The 18,036-nt window shown below is 40.5% G+C and overlaps 3 protein-coding genes across 4 annotated transcripts in view; 1 reads left to right on the forward strand and 2 right to left on the reverse strand.

Annotated features, from left to right (window-relative positions):
• Nucleotides 1–4,921, reverse strand: part of LOC119649148 (transmembrane protein 87A) — a 39,808-nt gene extending 34,887 nt beyond the window's left edge. Inside the window, exons 1-4 of the mRNA XM_038051162.1 lie at nt 4,733–4,921; nt 4,470–4,530; nt 4,317–4,405; nt 4,061–4,252 (exon numbers count right to left, since the gene is read on the reverse strand). Of these exons, the coding sequence (XP_037907090.1) occupies nt 4,061–4,252; nt 4,317–4,405; nt 4,470–4,530; nt 4,733–4,831 (441 nt within the window). The 5' untranslated portion in view covers nt 4,832–4,921. The remainder of the gene's footprint in view (nt 1–4,060; nt 4,253–4,316; nt 4,406–4,469; nt 4,531–4,732) is intronic.
• A 53-nt stretch (nt 4,922–4,974) lies between these two features.
• Nucleotides 4,975–14,197, forward strand: LOC119649163 (probable 28S ribosomal protein S10, mitochondrial). The gene is made up of 5 exons (XM_038051187.1): nt 4,975–5,091; nt 5,153–5,254; nt 5,308–5,441; nt 13,733–13,835; nt 13,892–14,197. Exons 1-5 carry the CDS (start codon nt 5,080–5,082, stop codon nt 14,087–14,089), a joined length of 549 nt encoding a protein of 182 aa, XP_037907115.1. The 5' UTR covers nt 4,975–5,079; the 3' UTR covers nt 14,090–14,197.
• Nucleotides 14,181–18,036, reverse strand: part of LOC119649135 — a 33,984-nt gene continuing 30,128 nt past the window's right edge. For both annotated transcript variants that reach the window (XM_038051151.1, XM_038051143.1), the window contains exons 7-9: nt 15,059–15,189; nt 14,649–14,751; nt 14,181–14,588 (exon numbers count right to left, since the gene is read on the reverse strand). In XM_038051151.1, the coding sequence (XP_037907079.1) occupies nt 14,224–14,588; nt 14,649–14,751; nt 15,059–15,189 (599 nt within the window). In that variant the 3' untranslated portion in view covers nt 14,181–14,223. The remainder of the gene's footprint in view (nt 14,589–14,648; nt 14,752–15,058; nt 15,190–18,036) is intronic.

Here is an 18,036-nt window from a genome sequence, read left to right on the forward strand (position 1 = left end):
GAATTGGAGAAAAACTATAGAAACGACGGAAAGATTAATTAAACATATTATTAGGCAAATTGTGGAAAAACACTTTAGAAACAATTGAAATTTCTAAAATTCTGCTAATTTATTATGGAAATTCAAAACAATACAGATATCGCCATCTTTTCTATTAGCACCTCCGTAACTTCACTCATTGGTGGTGTTTCCCTATGTGAGGAGCATAACGTAGTTCTCCATTGGCTTATAGCATTGACCCGAGATATTGAAATCGCTCAGTTCTGAGTAGGTTACTGCCAGTGCCAGAACTGAGCGATTTAAATATCTCGAGGGGCAGGTGGCAGCCATTGCCAGAACTCAGCAATTTAAATATCTCGAGTCAATGCTGTCTGCCAATGGAGAACACATTAACGCAACCTGGATGAAGTGGCATTCCCCAACTGGTGTTCTTTGTGATCAACGTATCAGTGCACATCCCAAATCTAAAATTTACTGCAATGTCGTCCATCTGCCGCTCTCTATAGTTCTGAGTGTTGGCCGACTATAAAGGACAATGAACGGCGTCCTGCGGTAATGGGGACGAAGATGTTGCATTGCACCGGTGGCGTGACACGTTTTGATCACGTCTGAAATGAGAATATCCGGGATCGATATGGGTTTGCACCGATCGTGGAAAAACTGCGAGAGAGGCGTTTTCGATGGTGTGGTCACGTAATTCACGCTGACGAGAATTCAACAACCAGGTCAATGGTAAACAACCAAAAAGCCGGCCAAAACAATGGTCGCATGATACACTGGATGGGGATCTGAAGGTCTCGCGATTACATCCTGATCAGGCATTTGATAAAATAAAATGACGAAACTGATCACTACGCGCCGACCCCGCTTCTGAACTGAAGGCTGATGAGAAAGAAAAAGATGTGAGGAGCGACGAGTGCACGACAGCTCCGTGTAATATAGCTAAAAATTTCATTGCCCTCTATTTTCTAGAAAGCGATTTAAATAAATCATTTGATGGAAAGCCCTGTGTTGATAATGGTCAACCTCATACGCTTCACACTCCGAGTTTAATATTATTAGCAAATGCCAACAATTTAACCAACATCAAATATAAACAAGTCGGGAAACCGGAAGCTAGGCGCTTCAGGTATGAAAGGTTTTGTGTATTTCTTTTATAAAGAGATTTGGGTGTGCATTTGTCCCATTAGAATGTAGCACGTAAAATATGCATATATTATGTGAAAATAGCCACTTTCAAGTGATATTGACATTCATAGTCTTGAATTTGCAGAGAAGCGCAGATTTGACCTAGTATAACTTTGTTAGTAATAGTGCGATTTTCACCAAATTTGGCAGGATCATGATCTATACTGTAGCCTACATTGCTGCAAAATTTTGTGATTCTAGGGTGAACTTAAGGGGGGTTTTCCTGTCAATTACTAAAAATTATAGTAATATACTATTATTAACTTTATTTGAATAGGTATCGATATGGAGGGTATTTCGGAGCCTAGGCACCATATAGTGGCAGCCCCCTGATTTTTTCCAGATTTTTCGGTTGGGTAGTTCCTGAGAATGGGTTCGTTAAAAAAATGACCGCTTTCAACCACCCGCACTCCCCACCTTTTCAGCAAAAGTCAAAACTAATACCGGCTTCGAAAAGTACTAACCTTTAATTTGATACCCCACATGACTATATTTGATGAAAAAAAAATTTACACCCCCCTTTTGCATGTATGGGGACCCCCCCTTAAATTCTTCGTAAGAGGATGTAACTCACTATATGCGTGAGCGTTCACAGTTCCCACCTTTCCACCAAATTTGATGTCAATCGCTATAACCGTCTCTGAGAAAAATGCGTGTGACGGACAGACAGACAGACAAACAGACAGACAGACAGACAGACAGACAGACAGACGGACAGACAGACAGACAGTAAACCGATTTTAACAAGGTTTTGTTTTACAAACAAAACCTTAAAAAGGGCTAGGGAGAATTAGATTCTTCTTGAAAGGAATTTTAATATTTCACTCGAATGTCAATTATTCTCGTTAATTATGACTTCTTATTTGTGTGGCTTAGAATGCTGTTAATTAGCACGAAATTGATAAGTTTGAACTGCTATAACTTTCCCACTAATAGTTGGATTTTCATGAAACTTGGCATGTGTATCTACGAGGCTGTCCTCTATGTCGGTGCAGAATTTAGTACACCTAGGATGAACTTAAGGGGAGTTTTTTAGTCAATTTCTAAAAGTTGGTAATGTACTATTAGTGAATTTTTTGAGCAGATGCCGGAATGGGACATCTCTCGAAGATTAGATTTTACATAAGTGTTTTACACAAAATCTTAAAAAGGGCTGCAGATAAGTAGATTCTTCATAAATGCGACTTTAATATTTCACGCGAATGTCAATTATTCCCGTTAATTATGATGTCAGCATCTTATTTGCGTGGTTTTGGAAGCAGTTAATTCGCACGAAATTGTTAAGTTTGAACTGTTATAACTTTGGCGTTGATGGCCAGATTTCCATGAAATTTAGCACATATATACGAAATATTGTCCTCCATGCGGGTCGGAAGTCCTAGGATGAATTTAAAGGTGATTTTTCAGTAAATTTCTAAAAGTTAGTAATATACTATTAGTAAGTTTATTTGAGCATATATCGGAATGGGACATATTTTGAAGCCTAGATTTCATCTAGGCGCACCACCCTGATTTTTTTCGGATTTTTAAGTTGGGCAGATTCCGAAAATGAATCCTGTCTCACGTTAAGTGCGTACATTTTGACTCCTTACTCACGTACTTTGCAATTCAAGCCAATACTAATGCCATCTAGAGTCACTAGCAATAGCACTGAGAAATGAGAGACTTCTAACAGAACAGTACGTTCACTGGCAGCTCCGAATTCATTTGAATACACTCAAGCCAGCAAGCTTTCAACATACGTTAGCTTTAAATGTATTAACTAAACTATCTCTATTTTTTTCCTTTTCCCGAAATCCCTCATTTTGAGCGACCCACCTTTTTCCAAAAAAAAATGGACCATAGGACGGAGGTGAGCAGCGTCTTCCCTGGACGAAGCCATGGATGGATAACCGCTCAACTAAAACCTCATAAAACGACAGTACTACATTAAAATCAATGCATGAGTACTCTGAGTTAGCTTAAAGTCTAACATTTTTTAACAACAGTCATCAAACTTTACACTTGAAGCGGCAAAATTCCACTTTTCTTAACAATAACAACGTAGTATGGCAGACAGCGTTCTTCGAATATTGCCGAAATCACTAGTTGAAGAAATAAGCATAATTACTAACAGTTTCCATCTTGGAATATCGTGTTCTATTCAGAGAATGCTTATAGAACTGCCGTTATTTCCGCCCATTTAGCACATTTTATCCTTACTTTTTCACAAAATCTAGAAGTCTTCTCTGCGTCAAATAGCAAGCAAATGGAGAATCAAATGAAGAGTTGCAATAAACGGCAATAACCAGCTTGTTATAAACATAATGTACCATAAAACTATGTGTCTTGCAATCGTTCGAATACCAAACTTGATGAAGGGGATACTGATTGAACGAAATAAGGGCTTATAATTGCACACTTATTAATAGAGATTTTACTTCCTACAGTTGCAAGTAAATATCCGTTATCGTACGTAAAAGCACTCTCCGATAAAACTCTTTGCTGATCAGTTCCCCATAGCAAGCTCATGTAAAGAACGCATTTCTTACAGGGAGACTAAGCATAAATAGGTGTCAGATTGTCGTACTTGCTCGCAGCTGATAACGAGGTTCTACAAAAATCGCCGAATTATGATCTGCGATAAATTCCGCACAAACTAAACGCAGAGTACTCTGCCCACTCGTTATGACATCGATTTCTGATAAGGAGACAGCAGTGCGGCGTTTGCTATGCTGAGTTTCCTATAGATTGCTGCACGTATCTAGGGCATAGCTTGTACATAATAAAAGCGTTTATCACTTCTCTTATCGTGAGAAGAGTTTAAAATATGACTCCAGCCCGGAAGTGGCGAAGCAATATTCTACGTCGTGCATGGCTCCTGCATACTCACCTTTCCTACTTTTGTGGAAAGCGGCTTTTTCCCCGGGATCCCTTCTGTTTTCGGTGACGTCTCTTCCACCTTGTCCTTTTCGCCGAATTTGAACTCAGGCAGGACAATATTGTTACCCGCACACCTTTCCAAGGTTTCCTCTGACTTGATTTCGTACGTTTCATTGCTAAGTTTTTGTTGATGATCGTCTTCCTGGAATGGGTCAAATTCATATACACATTTCACTTCCACTTGTCCAGATTGAATCGCGCCTTACTACAAATAAATCTCGGAAACAACGAGTCTGTTTGAGCCGCCATGAAATACGCACTTCAGTGTTCGAATCTTTGGGGGAGTCGCATGTTACTGCAAAAGAGACCGGAAAAAGAATTAGTTTTCTGCAAAAGGTCTGATCCCCAGGCAGGCATACTTTGCACGAATATTTTGGTGCCGGCAAACATCGTTTTCGCGATGAGGAAGGAGCCATCAGTCTGCAAGCACAAAACAAGAGATTAGTCCCACGAATAGTTGATGGTTGAACATATGGAAATGTTCGAATTGGGATTCCAGTAATCCCCGAACTAACAATTACAGGATAATTACTCGCTTCTCGTTTCTTGGACACATAATGAAAGAATGAGTAATGTCCACGTTAACTGTACTCGGCAAAAGACGTAGGAAACATCCACTCACCTTTGTGAATTCATAATCGAATTTTCCCTGTTCCAGGCTAGCAAAAGCCACCGGAGCGAATGCAAAAATTGTGAAAAATAGAAAATTTGCACCGAACATTACGTTCCTCCCAATATCCAAGAAAGGGTCGTGAAAAAGTTGACAAGCCGAATGTTTACGCTCGCAATGGTGTTCCGTCAACGATTTTCGATATCGAGACGGCCTAATCATAAGTTCGAAGCTTAGAACGGGGCGCGATTGCGGCAATGCTTTCGGAACGATTGCATGTTGCGAATTCCCAGCAGCGCTCAGCTGTTCTTATTACCTAACCTGACTTTATCGTTGGAGCTCGTTTGGTTGACGTTAGAATGTTTCGAGGGGTGAGATTGTTGCATTCATGATGGAAAAATGAAAAGCGGTAACTACATAAATCTCTTATAGTTGCTTCGTATCCCACGTCGTTCAATTGCCGGCACCGGGCGCGCAAGGTTTCACACAAACAATGGACCGAAGAGAGGCATTTATGAACCAGACTACTTGGAAGTAAGTTTGTATTGCCTTCAGATTGGCATCCTAACAATCCATTGGTTTTCTAGCTTTTGGAACCCAAATACCCACAATATGAAGCACTCAATTTCCAAATCAAGGGGTATGACTACCCAGTTCTCGAGAGTTACCAGAAGTTCCTTCACGGCGTCGCGGAATATATGGATTTGGATGTCTCGGATTGGTAAGTTTGGAATGCATTGAATCCTACAGCGATTAGCAAATAACCGCATCGAGGATAGGATAACTGAAAACATTGGGTGTCTCACACTTTGTGCAGGAGGGATGCACGGAACATAGTATTGTGCTGGGCAAATTCTTCTCTTCAATGGTGTGCGGCCATATCGCAGTGTCTGATTGTTGTTATTATTTGAATAAGGTTTGTCTCTCAGCGCGCCTGCGAACTAGCAGTTTGAGTTGATACGGTCCTCGCTGTCCATTATTAATTGTTTTATTCAGTTAGTTATTGGTTTATTTGCCACATTTAGGTTTATCATTAATTCCGCACACCGCAGCGTTTGTAGCTATTATTATTATTCTGTTAAGCGAAGGTCCCACCGCCTCCTTGAAGAACCATTGTGCCCCTTTTGCTGGTTATAGGGTGTAATAACAGTATCTCACGAAAGCCCATAACCGTCAGGAATTTTACTATATTCCCTACTTCCATTTCAACTTTGCATCTGGTATTAAGTGTTCCTCCAGATGGCTGGACCTACTTTGCCCAAGTGCCGGACACTGTTCCAGAACGTGTATAGAGGTTTCATCACACTCCGCACAGAACCTGCAGGCAGTATTCGTAGATATCCCTAGCTTCCCTAGGTGATAGTTTAGCCGACAGTGATCAGTGAGAATTCCTACTATGATTCGGAGGTTCTTTTTGGTGAGGTTTAAGTAATCCTTTGTGCGCATGGGTTCGTATCCTCCAATAAGCACCTTGAACTGCTCTATTCCTGGTAGGCCCGCCCAGTATAGTTTCCTCAACCGTTCCTCTTCATTTTTTAATGTCATAGCCTTGAAACCGTTTCCGATTCCACAGAAGGGTTCTGGCCCATGTCCCTGCTTGGCTAGTTCCTCCGCTGCCTCGTTGCCTTCCAACCCAGCATCACCTAGAACCCAGAGTATCCAGACCTTGTTTTACGAGCCGAGCGTATTCAATCTCTCAAGGCATTCCCATACCAGTTTAGATTTCACCTGGTTGGACCTAAGTTCCTTGATCGCTGCTTGGCTGTCAGTGAAAAAAACAATGTTCTGCCCCCTGCAGTTCCTTTGGAGATTGAAGTAGGCACATCCGTCTATGGCATACATTTCCGCCTGGAATATGCTAGCGTATCTATCCATTGGCTCCAAGTACATTTTTCTTGGATCAATGACACCGGCACTGGCTCCCTCTGCTGTTGCTGGTTTAAGCCGTATGTCGCAGCCTCGCTCTTCCAGTTTGCTTTATTACTCCAACGTGTTTCAAACTTCTTATCAAAGTGAAACCTCGTCGTAATGTTATTCCTTGGTATCAGTATTTCGGGATACCACCTAAAAGAATGTCAATCTTCCTTCGGTTTAGGCAGCTCCCCGCCTCACTGTGCTCCCGGCCATACTGAATATTGCCCTCCTTGCCTTCATCTCTATGTGCAGATGGAGAGGGGTTAATCCCAGAAGGACCTCCAGGGATGCCGTTAGGCATGTCCTCATTGCTTCACTGATACACACGCAAGCCAGTCTTTAGAGTTTGTATAATGCACTGACTTGTGTGCTGCCCAGATTACTGCTCCATAGGTAATCATTGGCCTTAATATTGCAATATATATCTAAAGTAGTATTTTCGGGCTGCAACCCCACTGTTTTCCTGCTATGGACGTACAAGTCATCAGAGCCTTCGTGGCTTTCTGACATGTGTCTTCCAGAGTAATTTTTGGTCTAGCGTACTGCTCAAATATTTGACCTCTGTTTCTCGTTTCACCTCCATGTATGTAACTTTATGGCTCTCAGGTGATCAAGCTTACGTTTCCTAATGAATTGTACTACGGTGGTTTTGGCTGGATTTATCTACAGTCCCACCCTCCTGCCCCAGGCACTAGTAACCCTTAGTCCAGTTTGAATTCTATCACATAGGGTATGTTCATATTTGCCCCTACAGATTAAAACAATGTCCTCCGCGTAACACTGGGCCTGTATTCCAGTAGTTGTTACCACGCCCAGGAGTTCGTCCATTACCATACTCCACATAAGCAGCGATAATTCCCCGCCCTGTGGACAACCTTGAGTAGTGTTCATAACAATAGAATTTGTATCTGTCGGTACCTCTATAGGCCTGCTTTCTAGCATTTTCCCCATCCAAAATGTCAGCGTGTTTCCCGCTCCCTCGCGGCTCAGGGCATCTCTGTGTGCAATGTGTTGTCGAATGCTCCTTCGATATCCAAAAACGCACCCAGTGCTATTTCTTTTGTTTCTATGACATCCGGTAGTATATCCGCCAGCTAATATAAAGCAGTTTCTGTTGGTACGATCCTCTTTAAGTCCACCCAACTACTGGCCTATGCTAACGACATAGACATCATGGCAAGAACGACCCGAGACCTACAAACTACCTTCATCCAGATCGACTGGGCGGTGCGAGATGTTGGGCTGCAAATCAATGAAGGCAAGACAAAGTATATGGTGGCAACGTCAGCACCAAAAACCAGCCAACCAACAACATCAAACCGCACTGGTCAAACGGGAAGTATAAAGATAGGAGACTACAACTTTGAGACCGTTGATCTAGGCTCGAAGACGGGGACTTGGATTCTTAACAATTGCTCTTGGCCGCGTTCGAGAGAAGAATCCTCCGAAGAATTTTTGGCCCCTTACATGAGGATGGACGATTCCGTAGCCTACATAACGACGAAATCTATGAGCGATACTATGACCGTCCAGTTGTGATAAAATCCGGCTCCATAGGTTACGGTGGGTGGGTCACTTAATCCGTATGGATGAGGATGAACCAGCCCAGAAAGTGTATAAGGGCAATATCTATGGTAGAAAAAGAAGGCCTGACATGGAGCGATGGCTTAAGTCAGGTCGCCAGACAGCTTTTAGGGATATCGAATTGGTGGACTTCGGCACAAAACTGGGATGTCTGGAGTTTCTTATTGTTGCGGCGTTGATGATGATGACTAGACAGGAGGTACTAGACATAACTCTAGGAAATACTTTAATGAACTGGATGGTCAGGAATTGGACGGTGCCGGATGAGCCCTCTATGATCACAGGATAATCAGATTCGACATTGGGGGTAACTCCGAAATAAAAAGAATAATAAGGAATCCCAGGAGAACAGATTGGGAATTCTATGCAATGCACTTGAGCAATAATATTGCCCACCTTCAAGGGGGCGGTGACATCAGGAGCGAACTGGAACTATAAACAGTCGTCTTATGAGGCCAGCTGTCCGGCTAAGACAGCTAAGTCATCAAAGAATGTACCATGGTGGAACAGGAACCTGGAAGAGAGACACCTCATCCTCAGAGAGATAGGTTGGCCTCAGGGAGTGCACTGCTTGACCCCCAAGTCGCACTGGTCAAACGGGAAGAATAAAAATAGAAGAATACAACTTTGAGACCGTTGATAGTTTCTCCCATCTAGGGTCGAAAATCAACTGATAACAGCTACGATGATGAAATCTGCGTACGGTTGTTGTCAGCCAACAGAGCCTATTTCAGCTTATAAAAACTGTTCCGCTCGAAACATCTCACCATAGGGTCAAAGCTCTTACTGTACAAGACAATGAATTTGCCAGTCCTCATTTATTCCTCGGAAACTTGGGTTCTTAGCAAGAAAACTTTCAACTCTTGGCCGCGTTCGAGAGAATGAGGATGGACGATTCCGTAGCCTACATAACGACGAAATCTATGAGCGACACGATGACCGTCAAGTTGTGAATAAAATCCGGCTCAATAGGTTACGGTAGGCGGGTCACTTAATCCGTATAATAATAATCATTGGCCCAACAATCCATATTGGATCAGGGCCTTGAAGTGTGTTAGAGCACTTCATTCAAGACCGTAACGATACACTACAGTACACTGTAAGAGGCAATGTGGTCAGCATTGCGCTCGCCCGAGATTATTACCCTGATTTGACTCAGGTATTCATTCACAGCTGAGTGGACTGGTATCCGACGTCAAATCACGATACAAATCCCACTGCAACCAGTCAGATTTGAACCGCGACCTTCCGTATGACAGCCTTCTGCTCTAACCACTCAGCTATCCGGACATAATCCGTATGGATGAGGATGATCTAGCCCGGAAAGTCTATAAAGGCAATATCTATAGTAGAAAAAGAAGACGAGACAGACCCTGGCTGAGATGGAGCAATGGCGTAGGTCAGGAAGCCAGAAAGCTTTTAGGGATATCGAATTGGGATGTCTGGAGTTCCTTATTAAGGCAGGCCTAGACCGGATACCGGTTGTTGCGCCGTTGACGATGATGATAAAGTGTAAATAAAATTAGCTATAGGTACTAAGCATAATATAACGAAGATTTTAGAAAAATGTTAAATGGAAAATAGAATGAACTTTTAATAAAATATTTTAAAACGGTTTAAATAGGATTTGTAACATTCTCTTAATAGTTATTTTGAATCAATGTCAATGGTCCTGCCTTTGTCTCTATAGTTGTAATACGGATCGGCCACCGTTTACTGGAAAACTGCGATCCGTCTTCCGCTTTAATTTTCCTTTTCTTCCCTCTTTTATTTAAATTTGATGAGTAATAGTTAATGGATACATTGCCCCCAACCAGTACGCATAACTTCCTATGCTTTGTCACTTCTTCACGAGCGATATTAAAAACCGGATTGTGCGTCTTGAATAGTATTTTCAAGCAAGTGAATAAATAATAGCTTATTACCCTCCTGGTTAGCGCTTTTCTATGTGCATCGCAACCGATGAAGCTCAACTTTTCTGATAACATGTTCTTGGCTATGTGGCCGAATGTATGGGTGCTTAGTTGCTCCTGTTGTATAGTTTGTAAAACTACTTTTTCAAGCGCGGTAAGCAATGGCAAAATGCGATCGGATGGATATTTAAAGCAGCCGTAAGTTTGGAGGCTAATCATCTGGTTATTCACGAAATCGCCTGAGCTGAGGTATTGCATTCCAAGCAGTTCGTCCAGTTTTCAATTTTTCTTGTAATGAAGCCGGAAAAATACGATTGTAAATAATCATTGAGGCTTTCCATGTTGTAATCATGTCTAAATACTTTTGCTTCGCTAACATTTTACCCAATTATAAAGTCCAAAAGTTTTTTTACATTGGTCTTTATTTCTATGTTCGTGAAGGTTTTGCGATGTTAATAATGTCTTGAAATTTTCTGACCTTTCAACATTTGAATCTTTGGTAGATTTCAGCAATAAGTAAAAACTCATTAACTTGCATACCATGACCCGCAGCAGAACTAACATTAACAAGTCGGGAAACCGGAAGCTTGACGCTTCAGGTATAAAAGGTTTTGTGTTTCCCTATGTGAGGAGCATAACATAGTTCTCCATTGGCTTATAGCATTGACCCGAGATATTGAAATCGTTCAGTTCTGGGCAGGTTACAGCCATTGCGATTGCCATCAGCGATTTAAAAATCTCGAGTCGACGCTATCAGCCAATGGAGAACTGCGTAATGAAATTGTTTCACGCATTAATGCCACCTGGATGAAGTGGCATTCCCCAACTGGTGTTCTTTGTGATCGACGTATCAGCGCACGTCCCAAATCTAAAATTTACTGCAATGTCGTCCGTCTGCCACTCTCTATAGTTTGAGTGTTGACTATAAAGGACAATGAACGGCGTCTTGCGGTAATGGGGAAGTACATTGCACTGGTAGCGTGACACGTTTTTATCACGTCTGAAATGAGAATATCCGTGATCGATATGGGTTTGCACCGATCGTGGAAAAACTGCGAGAGAGGCGTTTTCAATGGTGTGGTCACGTAATTCACGCTAACGAGAATTCAACAACCAGTATTGGTTAGAACATCGAAGTCAATGGTAAGCAACCAAAAAGCCGGCCAAAACAATGGTCGCATGATACACAGGATGGGGATTTGAAGGTCTCGCGATTACATCCTGATCAGGCTATCATTTGATAAAATAAAATGACGAAACCCATCACGACGAGCCGACCCCGATTGTGAACTGAAGGCTGAAGAAAAAGAAGAAGATGTGAGGAGCGATGAGCCTGACAGTTCCGTGTCACATAGTTAAAAATTCTATTGGCCTCTATTTTTTAGAAAGTAATTTAATTTGTAAATCATTTGATGGAAAGCACTGCATTGAAATATTCAACCTCATACGCTCCACACTCTGAGTTTAATATTATTAGCAAATGCGAACAATTTAACCAACATCAAATATAAAAAAGGGCTAGGGAGAATTAGATTCTTCTTGAATGGAATTTTAATATTTCACTCGAATGTCAATTATTCTCGTTAATTATGACGTCAGCATCTTATTTGTATGGCTTAGAATGCTGTTAATTAGCACGAAATTGATAAGTTTGAACTGCTATAACTTTGGCGTTAATTGCCGGATTTCTATGAAATTTAGCACATATATACGAATTATTATCCCCTATGCTGGTACAAAATTCGGAAGTCCTAGGATGAATTTAAGGGGGGTTTTTCAGTAAATTTCTAAAAAGTAGTAATATACTATTAGTAAGTTTATTTGAGCAGATATCGGAATGGGACATATTTTGAGGCCTAGATTTCATCTACCACCCTGATTTTTTCGGATTTTTAGGTTGGGTAGTTTCCGGAAATGAGTCCTGTCTTACTTCAAGTGCGTACATTTTGACTCCTTACTCACGCACTTTGCAATTTATGCCAAAACTAATGTCAGTTTCGGAAAGTACAAATCGAGACCTTTCATTTGATACCCTACACAACTATATCCGGTGAAATTTTTGAATCCTCCCTGTGCATGTATGGGGAGCCTCCCTTTAAACTCCACCTAAATTTATGCCACTCGCTGTATGCGTGGGATTTCATAGTTCCCATCTGTCCACCAAATTTCGTTCGGATCGGTTCAGCCGTTTTGGAGAAAAATGCGTGTGACAGACAGACATTGAATCGATTTTAATAAGGTTTTGTTTTACACAAAACCTTAAAAATTGAGGGCGTAGCATCCTTTTTCAATAGCAATTTCTTCCGTGGTACTATCACTAACACATTATCTTCTCATTCCATCTTCAAAAAAACAACTCTTATCAAAATGCAGTTCGCAAATATAGAAAATTTTCGTTCGTCCATTCCCCTTTTTAAGGTTTTGTGTGAAACAAAACCTTATTAGAATCGAGTCGGTGCTGTCTGTGTAATAAGGTTAAGGGGGGCTCCCCATGCATGTAAATGCAGGGTGCAATTTTTTTCACAGAATGTAGCCATGTGGGGTATCAAATGAAAGCTCTCAATTATTACTTTTCGAAACTAGTTCAATATTTGATATTGGGTGAAACATAGGGGAGTGAGGGCTCAAAATATGACCTCCAAAAAGTGTAACAGGTCTCGTTTTCAGAACCTATCCAACCGAAAAATCTGAAAAAAAATCACAGTGGTGCCTCTCTACGAAATCTAGGCCTCAAAATATATCCGGTTCCGATATCTCCACAAATACCAATCAAAGTTAATAACAGTATATTTCCACATTTTAGAAATTTACCCAGCAACCCCCCTTGTGCCATTTTTTGTGAATTTCGTGCACTCTCTCTCTCATGTGTGTATGTAGGTATATAATATATGCGTGCTAATGAACTTTGCGGGTAGTGCCTAATTCAGATAGAGATATTTGTACATTAAACCAGCGGTATTTAATATACGTACTATATATGCACATATGAATGCTTTTGCACGAAGTAAATCGGAAATATGGGTACGATCAATTTATATATGTGCATGTATGTCTACAGTGTTCGGAAATAGACAGTTTGTTTGTTTAGGGTGAGCGTAATATGTCTTGTAGTTTGAAAAAAGATGAAGGAATATGTTGGATTTGTAGCTATATGCGGATAGAAAAAAGTGGAACACAAAACCTTTATACCCAAAGCGCGAGCTTCCGGTATTCTGACTTATTTATATACTGCCTTTACTGCACAATCTTTACAACAGGAACTAACAATCTTTTTTCCCACCGAAACATTTATTTTAATGGCACTCTGTTTGAAAGTAAATTATGTCAGATACAAACCGACAGATATAGGCATTTAACCGATTGCACTCACACCATCACACACGCGCAAATTAAAACCAATACGTGAAGATGTGCAGTACGCTTCCGCGATCTCTACTGACGAACGTCGCCCACCATCTTTTTTGTCCCCTTAAAATTTAAAGTTTGCCTAAGCAGCTTCTCCTCCTGTGTAGTCTTCTTGGTTAGGGGCCATGCATTTGATAGGTACATTTTTGCCAAAAAAATAGAACAATTGACATTTTATCAAAATTTGTCTTTGCAGTTATGCTTTACCGCCTCAACATCTCCAAGTGCAAAAATTTAAACCCGCCTCATCCACTGTTGATGCAGAATACAAACTTACAATGTATGAGAGAAACATTCAGGTAAAGCTAAAGCTCTTCACATAAGATTCTTCCTCTAACTAAATTATATTGAACAGATAACCGATCTCGACGCCCCAACATACCCAACATTTTTACGAATCGCCCAAGCTGCCCTGCCGGAAGGCGTAACATTGAACGTGATGGAAGCTAGTGAAGAACAAGAGGAGTTGCGCTACGTTCCAGACCGGGAGTTACTGGAATTAAAAAGTCAGTTGGAGGTCATGCAAGGCGCGAAGGAGGCAAAGAAAAAATAGAATAGTAATTTAGAAATAAAAAGTTGATGTACACCCTCGAAGTTGCTTATCATTTCTTAGAAAATTCGCGTGAAAACAATAAAACGATACCATTGGCGAAACCTTTCACATCTTTTTATTCCTTCTACAATAACCTATATTTGGGTAAAACAAAAATTACTGAGTCTAAGATATTTCTTTTCATTGATCAAAGGTTTTAACAGTTTTCGCCGCGCAATTACTACTTTTTCCTGGAATTTACTTATTGGGCTTTGTTTAAAGCATTTCTCCATTTTCATATGTGGCTTTGCTTTTAACAAGACAGGCCTGCATCCAGCAAAGCGGAATCCAATTCTTTTCGGTTTTATAATTGATGGTGCTGCTTCTGGAAAATACATCGCGACGTTTTCAGTCCTCGGCAATCGCCTTTCGAGGCATCTTAATCCAACCTTCGATGGGATTTTATACGTTGCTTTTCTCAGTGAGATAAACTTTTTGGTTGTAGAGCACTCTAAATATCCTGTGAGAAAATTCCAGTTAGAATAATGTCCATTACGAAAAATTTTAAAAATTATTTTACTATAAAAATATAGCATAAATGGCTGCATTTTATCTCCACAAAGATCTTCCAAGAACTCATATAAAAATATATCGTCTCGTCCTTTCAAAAAAATGGCGCCCGTCTAGAAAGATAAAATAATTGGTAGCTACAATAAATGTGAGTAAAGGGCAGCAGCAGTTTGATATATATATATACATATTTGGACATCATTTAATAACCTCCGGTGAATCTTCCTTTCACCTAAATCGGCATAAATTTTCATGAACAAGTACATATGAATTTCCAGAAATATTGCAGTAAAAATTACGTTTAACTTAACACCGATGGAATTTAATAAAAAAATACATGTTTTCAAAGATGACTGCAGCTCTTGCTTCTAAAAGATTTTAATTTCTTAAGATGTTACCCTTAAATTTTGAGCTACTTACATTGAATGTAGTAATGATCCATTCCGGTGCAATCGATGAGTCGACTTTATGCAAATAAGGCGTTATTTCACGAAATGCATATTCTCCTAATGTGAGAAGTGCTCTGGTGATCCTAGTCAGGCGTTTGTAATCTAGAATGACATGAAATAAACTACATTACTCACGGACGCTTCCTGTTTCTTATTGCTCTTAATTTTCCCATATTTCACGTTGTCACTATTAATAAAACAATACTTATTTCCGATAACGAATAAATGATATTCAAATGAATAATTGTTATGCGAATCTTAGATTTGAACGAAAACCACGATCAGTAATGTATGTATCGGTTTGTGCTGGTCAACCATGTCAATAGATCATGGTTAACAATTTCTAACAATGTATGGTACTTTAACCCTCCCGTACACTACGGAAATATACCGCTCTAACACCTTCATCCAGATCGAGCAAACGAGAAGAAAAAAGATAGGTGAATAGAACTTTGAGACCGTTGATAATTTGTCGTATCTAGTATGGAAAATCGCATCTGATAACAGCTACGACGAAGATATCCGCGCACGGTTGTTGGCAGTCTACAGCGCCTATTTTAGCTTACAAAAACTACTCCGCTCGAAACGTCTCTCACTGATCTTGCCAGTCCTCATGTATTCCTCGGAGACTTGGGTTCTTACCAAGAAAAATTACGAACCCTTGGCCACATTCGCCCCCTACATGAGAATGGACGATCCCGCAGTCTACATAACGACATTGTGGATAAAATTCGGCTCAATAGATTGCGATGCGCGATAACTTAATACCTATAGATGAGGATGATCCAGCCCGAAAATATATAAGGACAATATCTATGGTAGAATAAGAAAACGAGACAGACCCTGGCGTAGGCCAGGACGCCAGACATTTTTTAGGGATATCAAATTGGTGGACCTCGGCGCAAAAAGAGGTCTGGAGTTCCTTATTAAGGCAGACCTAGACCGGACACCGATTGTTGCGCCCTGGATGATGATTGTGTCGGATCAGAATACACTTAAAGAAGGCTCGGAGTTTTCGCATAAAAGTAGTAACCAGTTTCCATGTACTGTTCCCATATAACATCACAACGAGAACATTGTCGCGGAACAGTCTCAACTTAAGTTGTTGTTGAGATAACTGCTCTTTCAACTTTTATACAAATCACCGAAGGTAAGTCTGACACTGGTAATAGGTCGGATAACATCAACCTCGGCGCCACCGACAGCAGAAACAACACCTCCAATGTTCTGATCGTTAATGCCGGAAGGAAGAGTGCGATGATTTGTTATACCGAGGACTTTGGTTTTGTTGGTAGTTATCTTTCTCCGACCTTGCTTGATCCATTGAATCGCTGAGCTTCCAGCCCACCTAGTTACTGTCGTCATTGATGACAAAAAGGAATAGCGTATAGCATTCCAGATTTGGTCCCTGCCCGCGCAGTCGAATACTTTCTCGAAATCGATGAAAACCAGCTGAATTGGAAGAATGAGCTCCACACAAGGTGTTTAAGTGTTTATATGGTTAGTGCAGAACGATCCAGATCAGAAACCAACCTAACCTCTGCGTTGCAGAATAATTTTAGCTATTATTTTTCCAACGGCAGGCAGCACGCGATACGTCTTAAATTAAAAAAACCAATAGTTGTGATGATCTCGTTCAGAGTCGATATCAGTGCCTCTCTTGTTTTGTATATCCAGCATTAACCCAACATTAGGAAAGGGAAGGAGTGTTGTAGTTGTAGTTGAAGCAAACGAGCGTTCGTTTGATCGTTGATCAAAGCAAGTGGCCGAAAAATCAATGCGATTCCGATGCGTAGTGGCCGTTTCCGAAGAATTATTTTTTGCGAGAGTTGCACGTGGCTAGCCCACACATCTCTAGCCTTAGTCGCTTTTTACGGCAAACAACAAATGCTTTGAATGAATTCTAACCCCCTAGCTCACAGAAAAGTCACTACCTCAGGAGGGACGATTTTGCGCCTCAACATAAATATTATCAAATCAACTTCAGTTTTCCCTAATTAGAAATTTAGAGCAATTTCGCCTACTAGCGTCACGCAAATGGATATTAATAAAATTATGGAAACCAGCAACACCTCAGACAGGCTTTTCTGAAAAGCGAAAAGCTGACACAAAACACTTTAACTCAGTGAATTCTTGAGTCAAGTTCCAATATGAAAAAGAATGGCAAAATATTAAAATAAAATCAACCCCGGCGCTGCACGTATGATAGGTTTTGTTGATTTTTATGTAAGAATATTTGGGAGCACGATGATTCCATTTACATATAGTTCATAGTGTATATACGTTTAATACATCCGATATTCAATTCGATGTGGTACGGACATTTTAGCTTTTAGAGCGATAATTTGAGGCAAAAGAGACAATTGTGACTAACTATAATTTCGTTACTAATAGCAGGATTTCTACTAAACTTTCCAATATGCTGCTTCTTATTAAAACCTATATTATTTATGAATCTACGGCGGACTTAAAGTGGGTCCACAATAAATTAAAAAAGAAGGATGCTATTATTTATGTTATTTAAACAGATATCGCAACGTATTTTAAGGCCTAGATACAATGTGGATGGACCACCATAATTTTTTTCAAATTTTTGGGATGAGTAATTTCCGAGAGCGGGTCCTTGAAGTGATTGCATTCCCATGGCTATATTCGGTGAAAAAAAGTTGCAGCCCTCTTTTCCTAATATGTAATTTTTTCCAACAAAATTTTAGAAGTCGTTTTTGAAAACCTCCTAATTTAATTGCCTCCCTTAAGAGGAAAAACAGCTTCCCAAAAAGAAAAAACTCTAAGCAAACCAACAAGTCTTTGAACTCGAGAAATACAGCAGCACGAACCGGCATCACCGCGTTGCTCAGTCTACTCAGACTAACAGAACCTATTTCAGCTTACAAAAACTGTTCCGCTTGAAACAACCCACTATATGGTCAAAGCTCCTACTGTACGGGA

The sequence above is a fragment of the Hermetia illucens genome, chromosome 1 (assembly GCF_905115235.1).
Source record: "Hermetia illucens chromosome 1, iHerIll2.2.curated.20191125, whole genome shotgun sequence".
In the NCBI taxonomy this organism is placed as follows: Eukaryota; Metazoa; Arthropoda; class Insecta; order Diptera; family Stratiomyidae; genus Hermetia; species Hermetia illucens.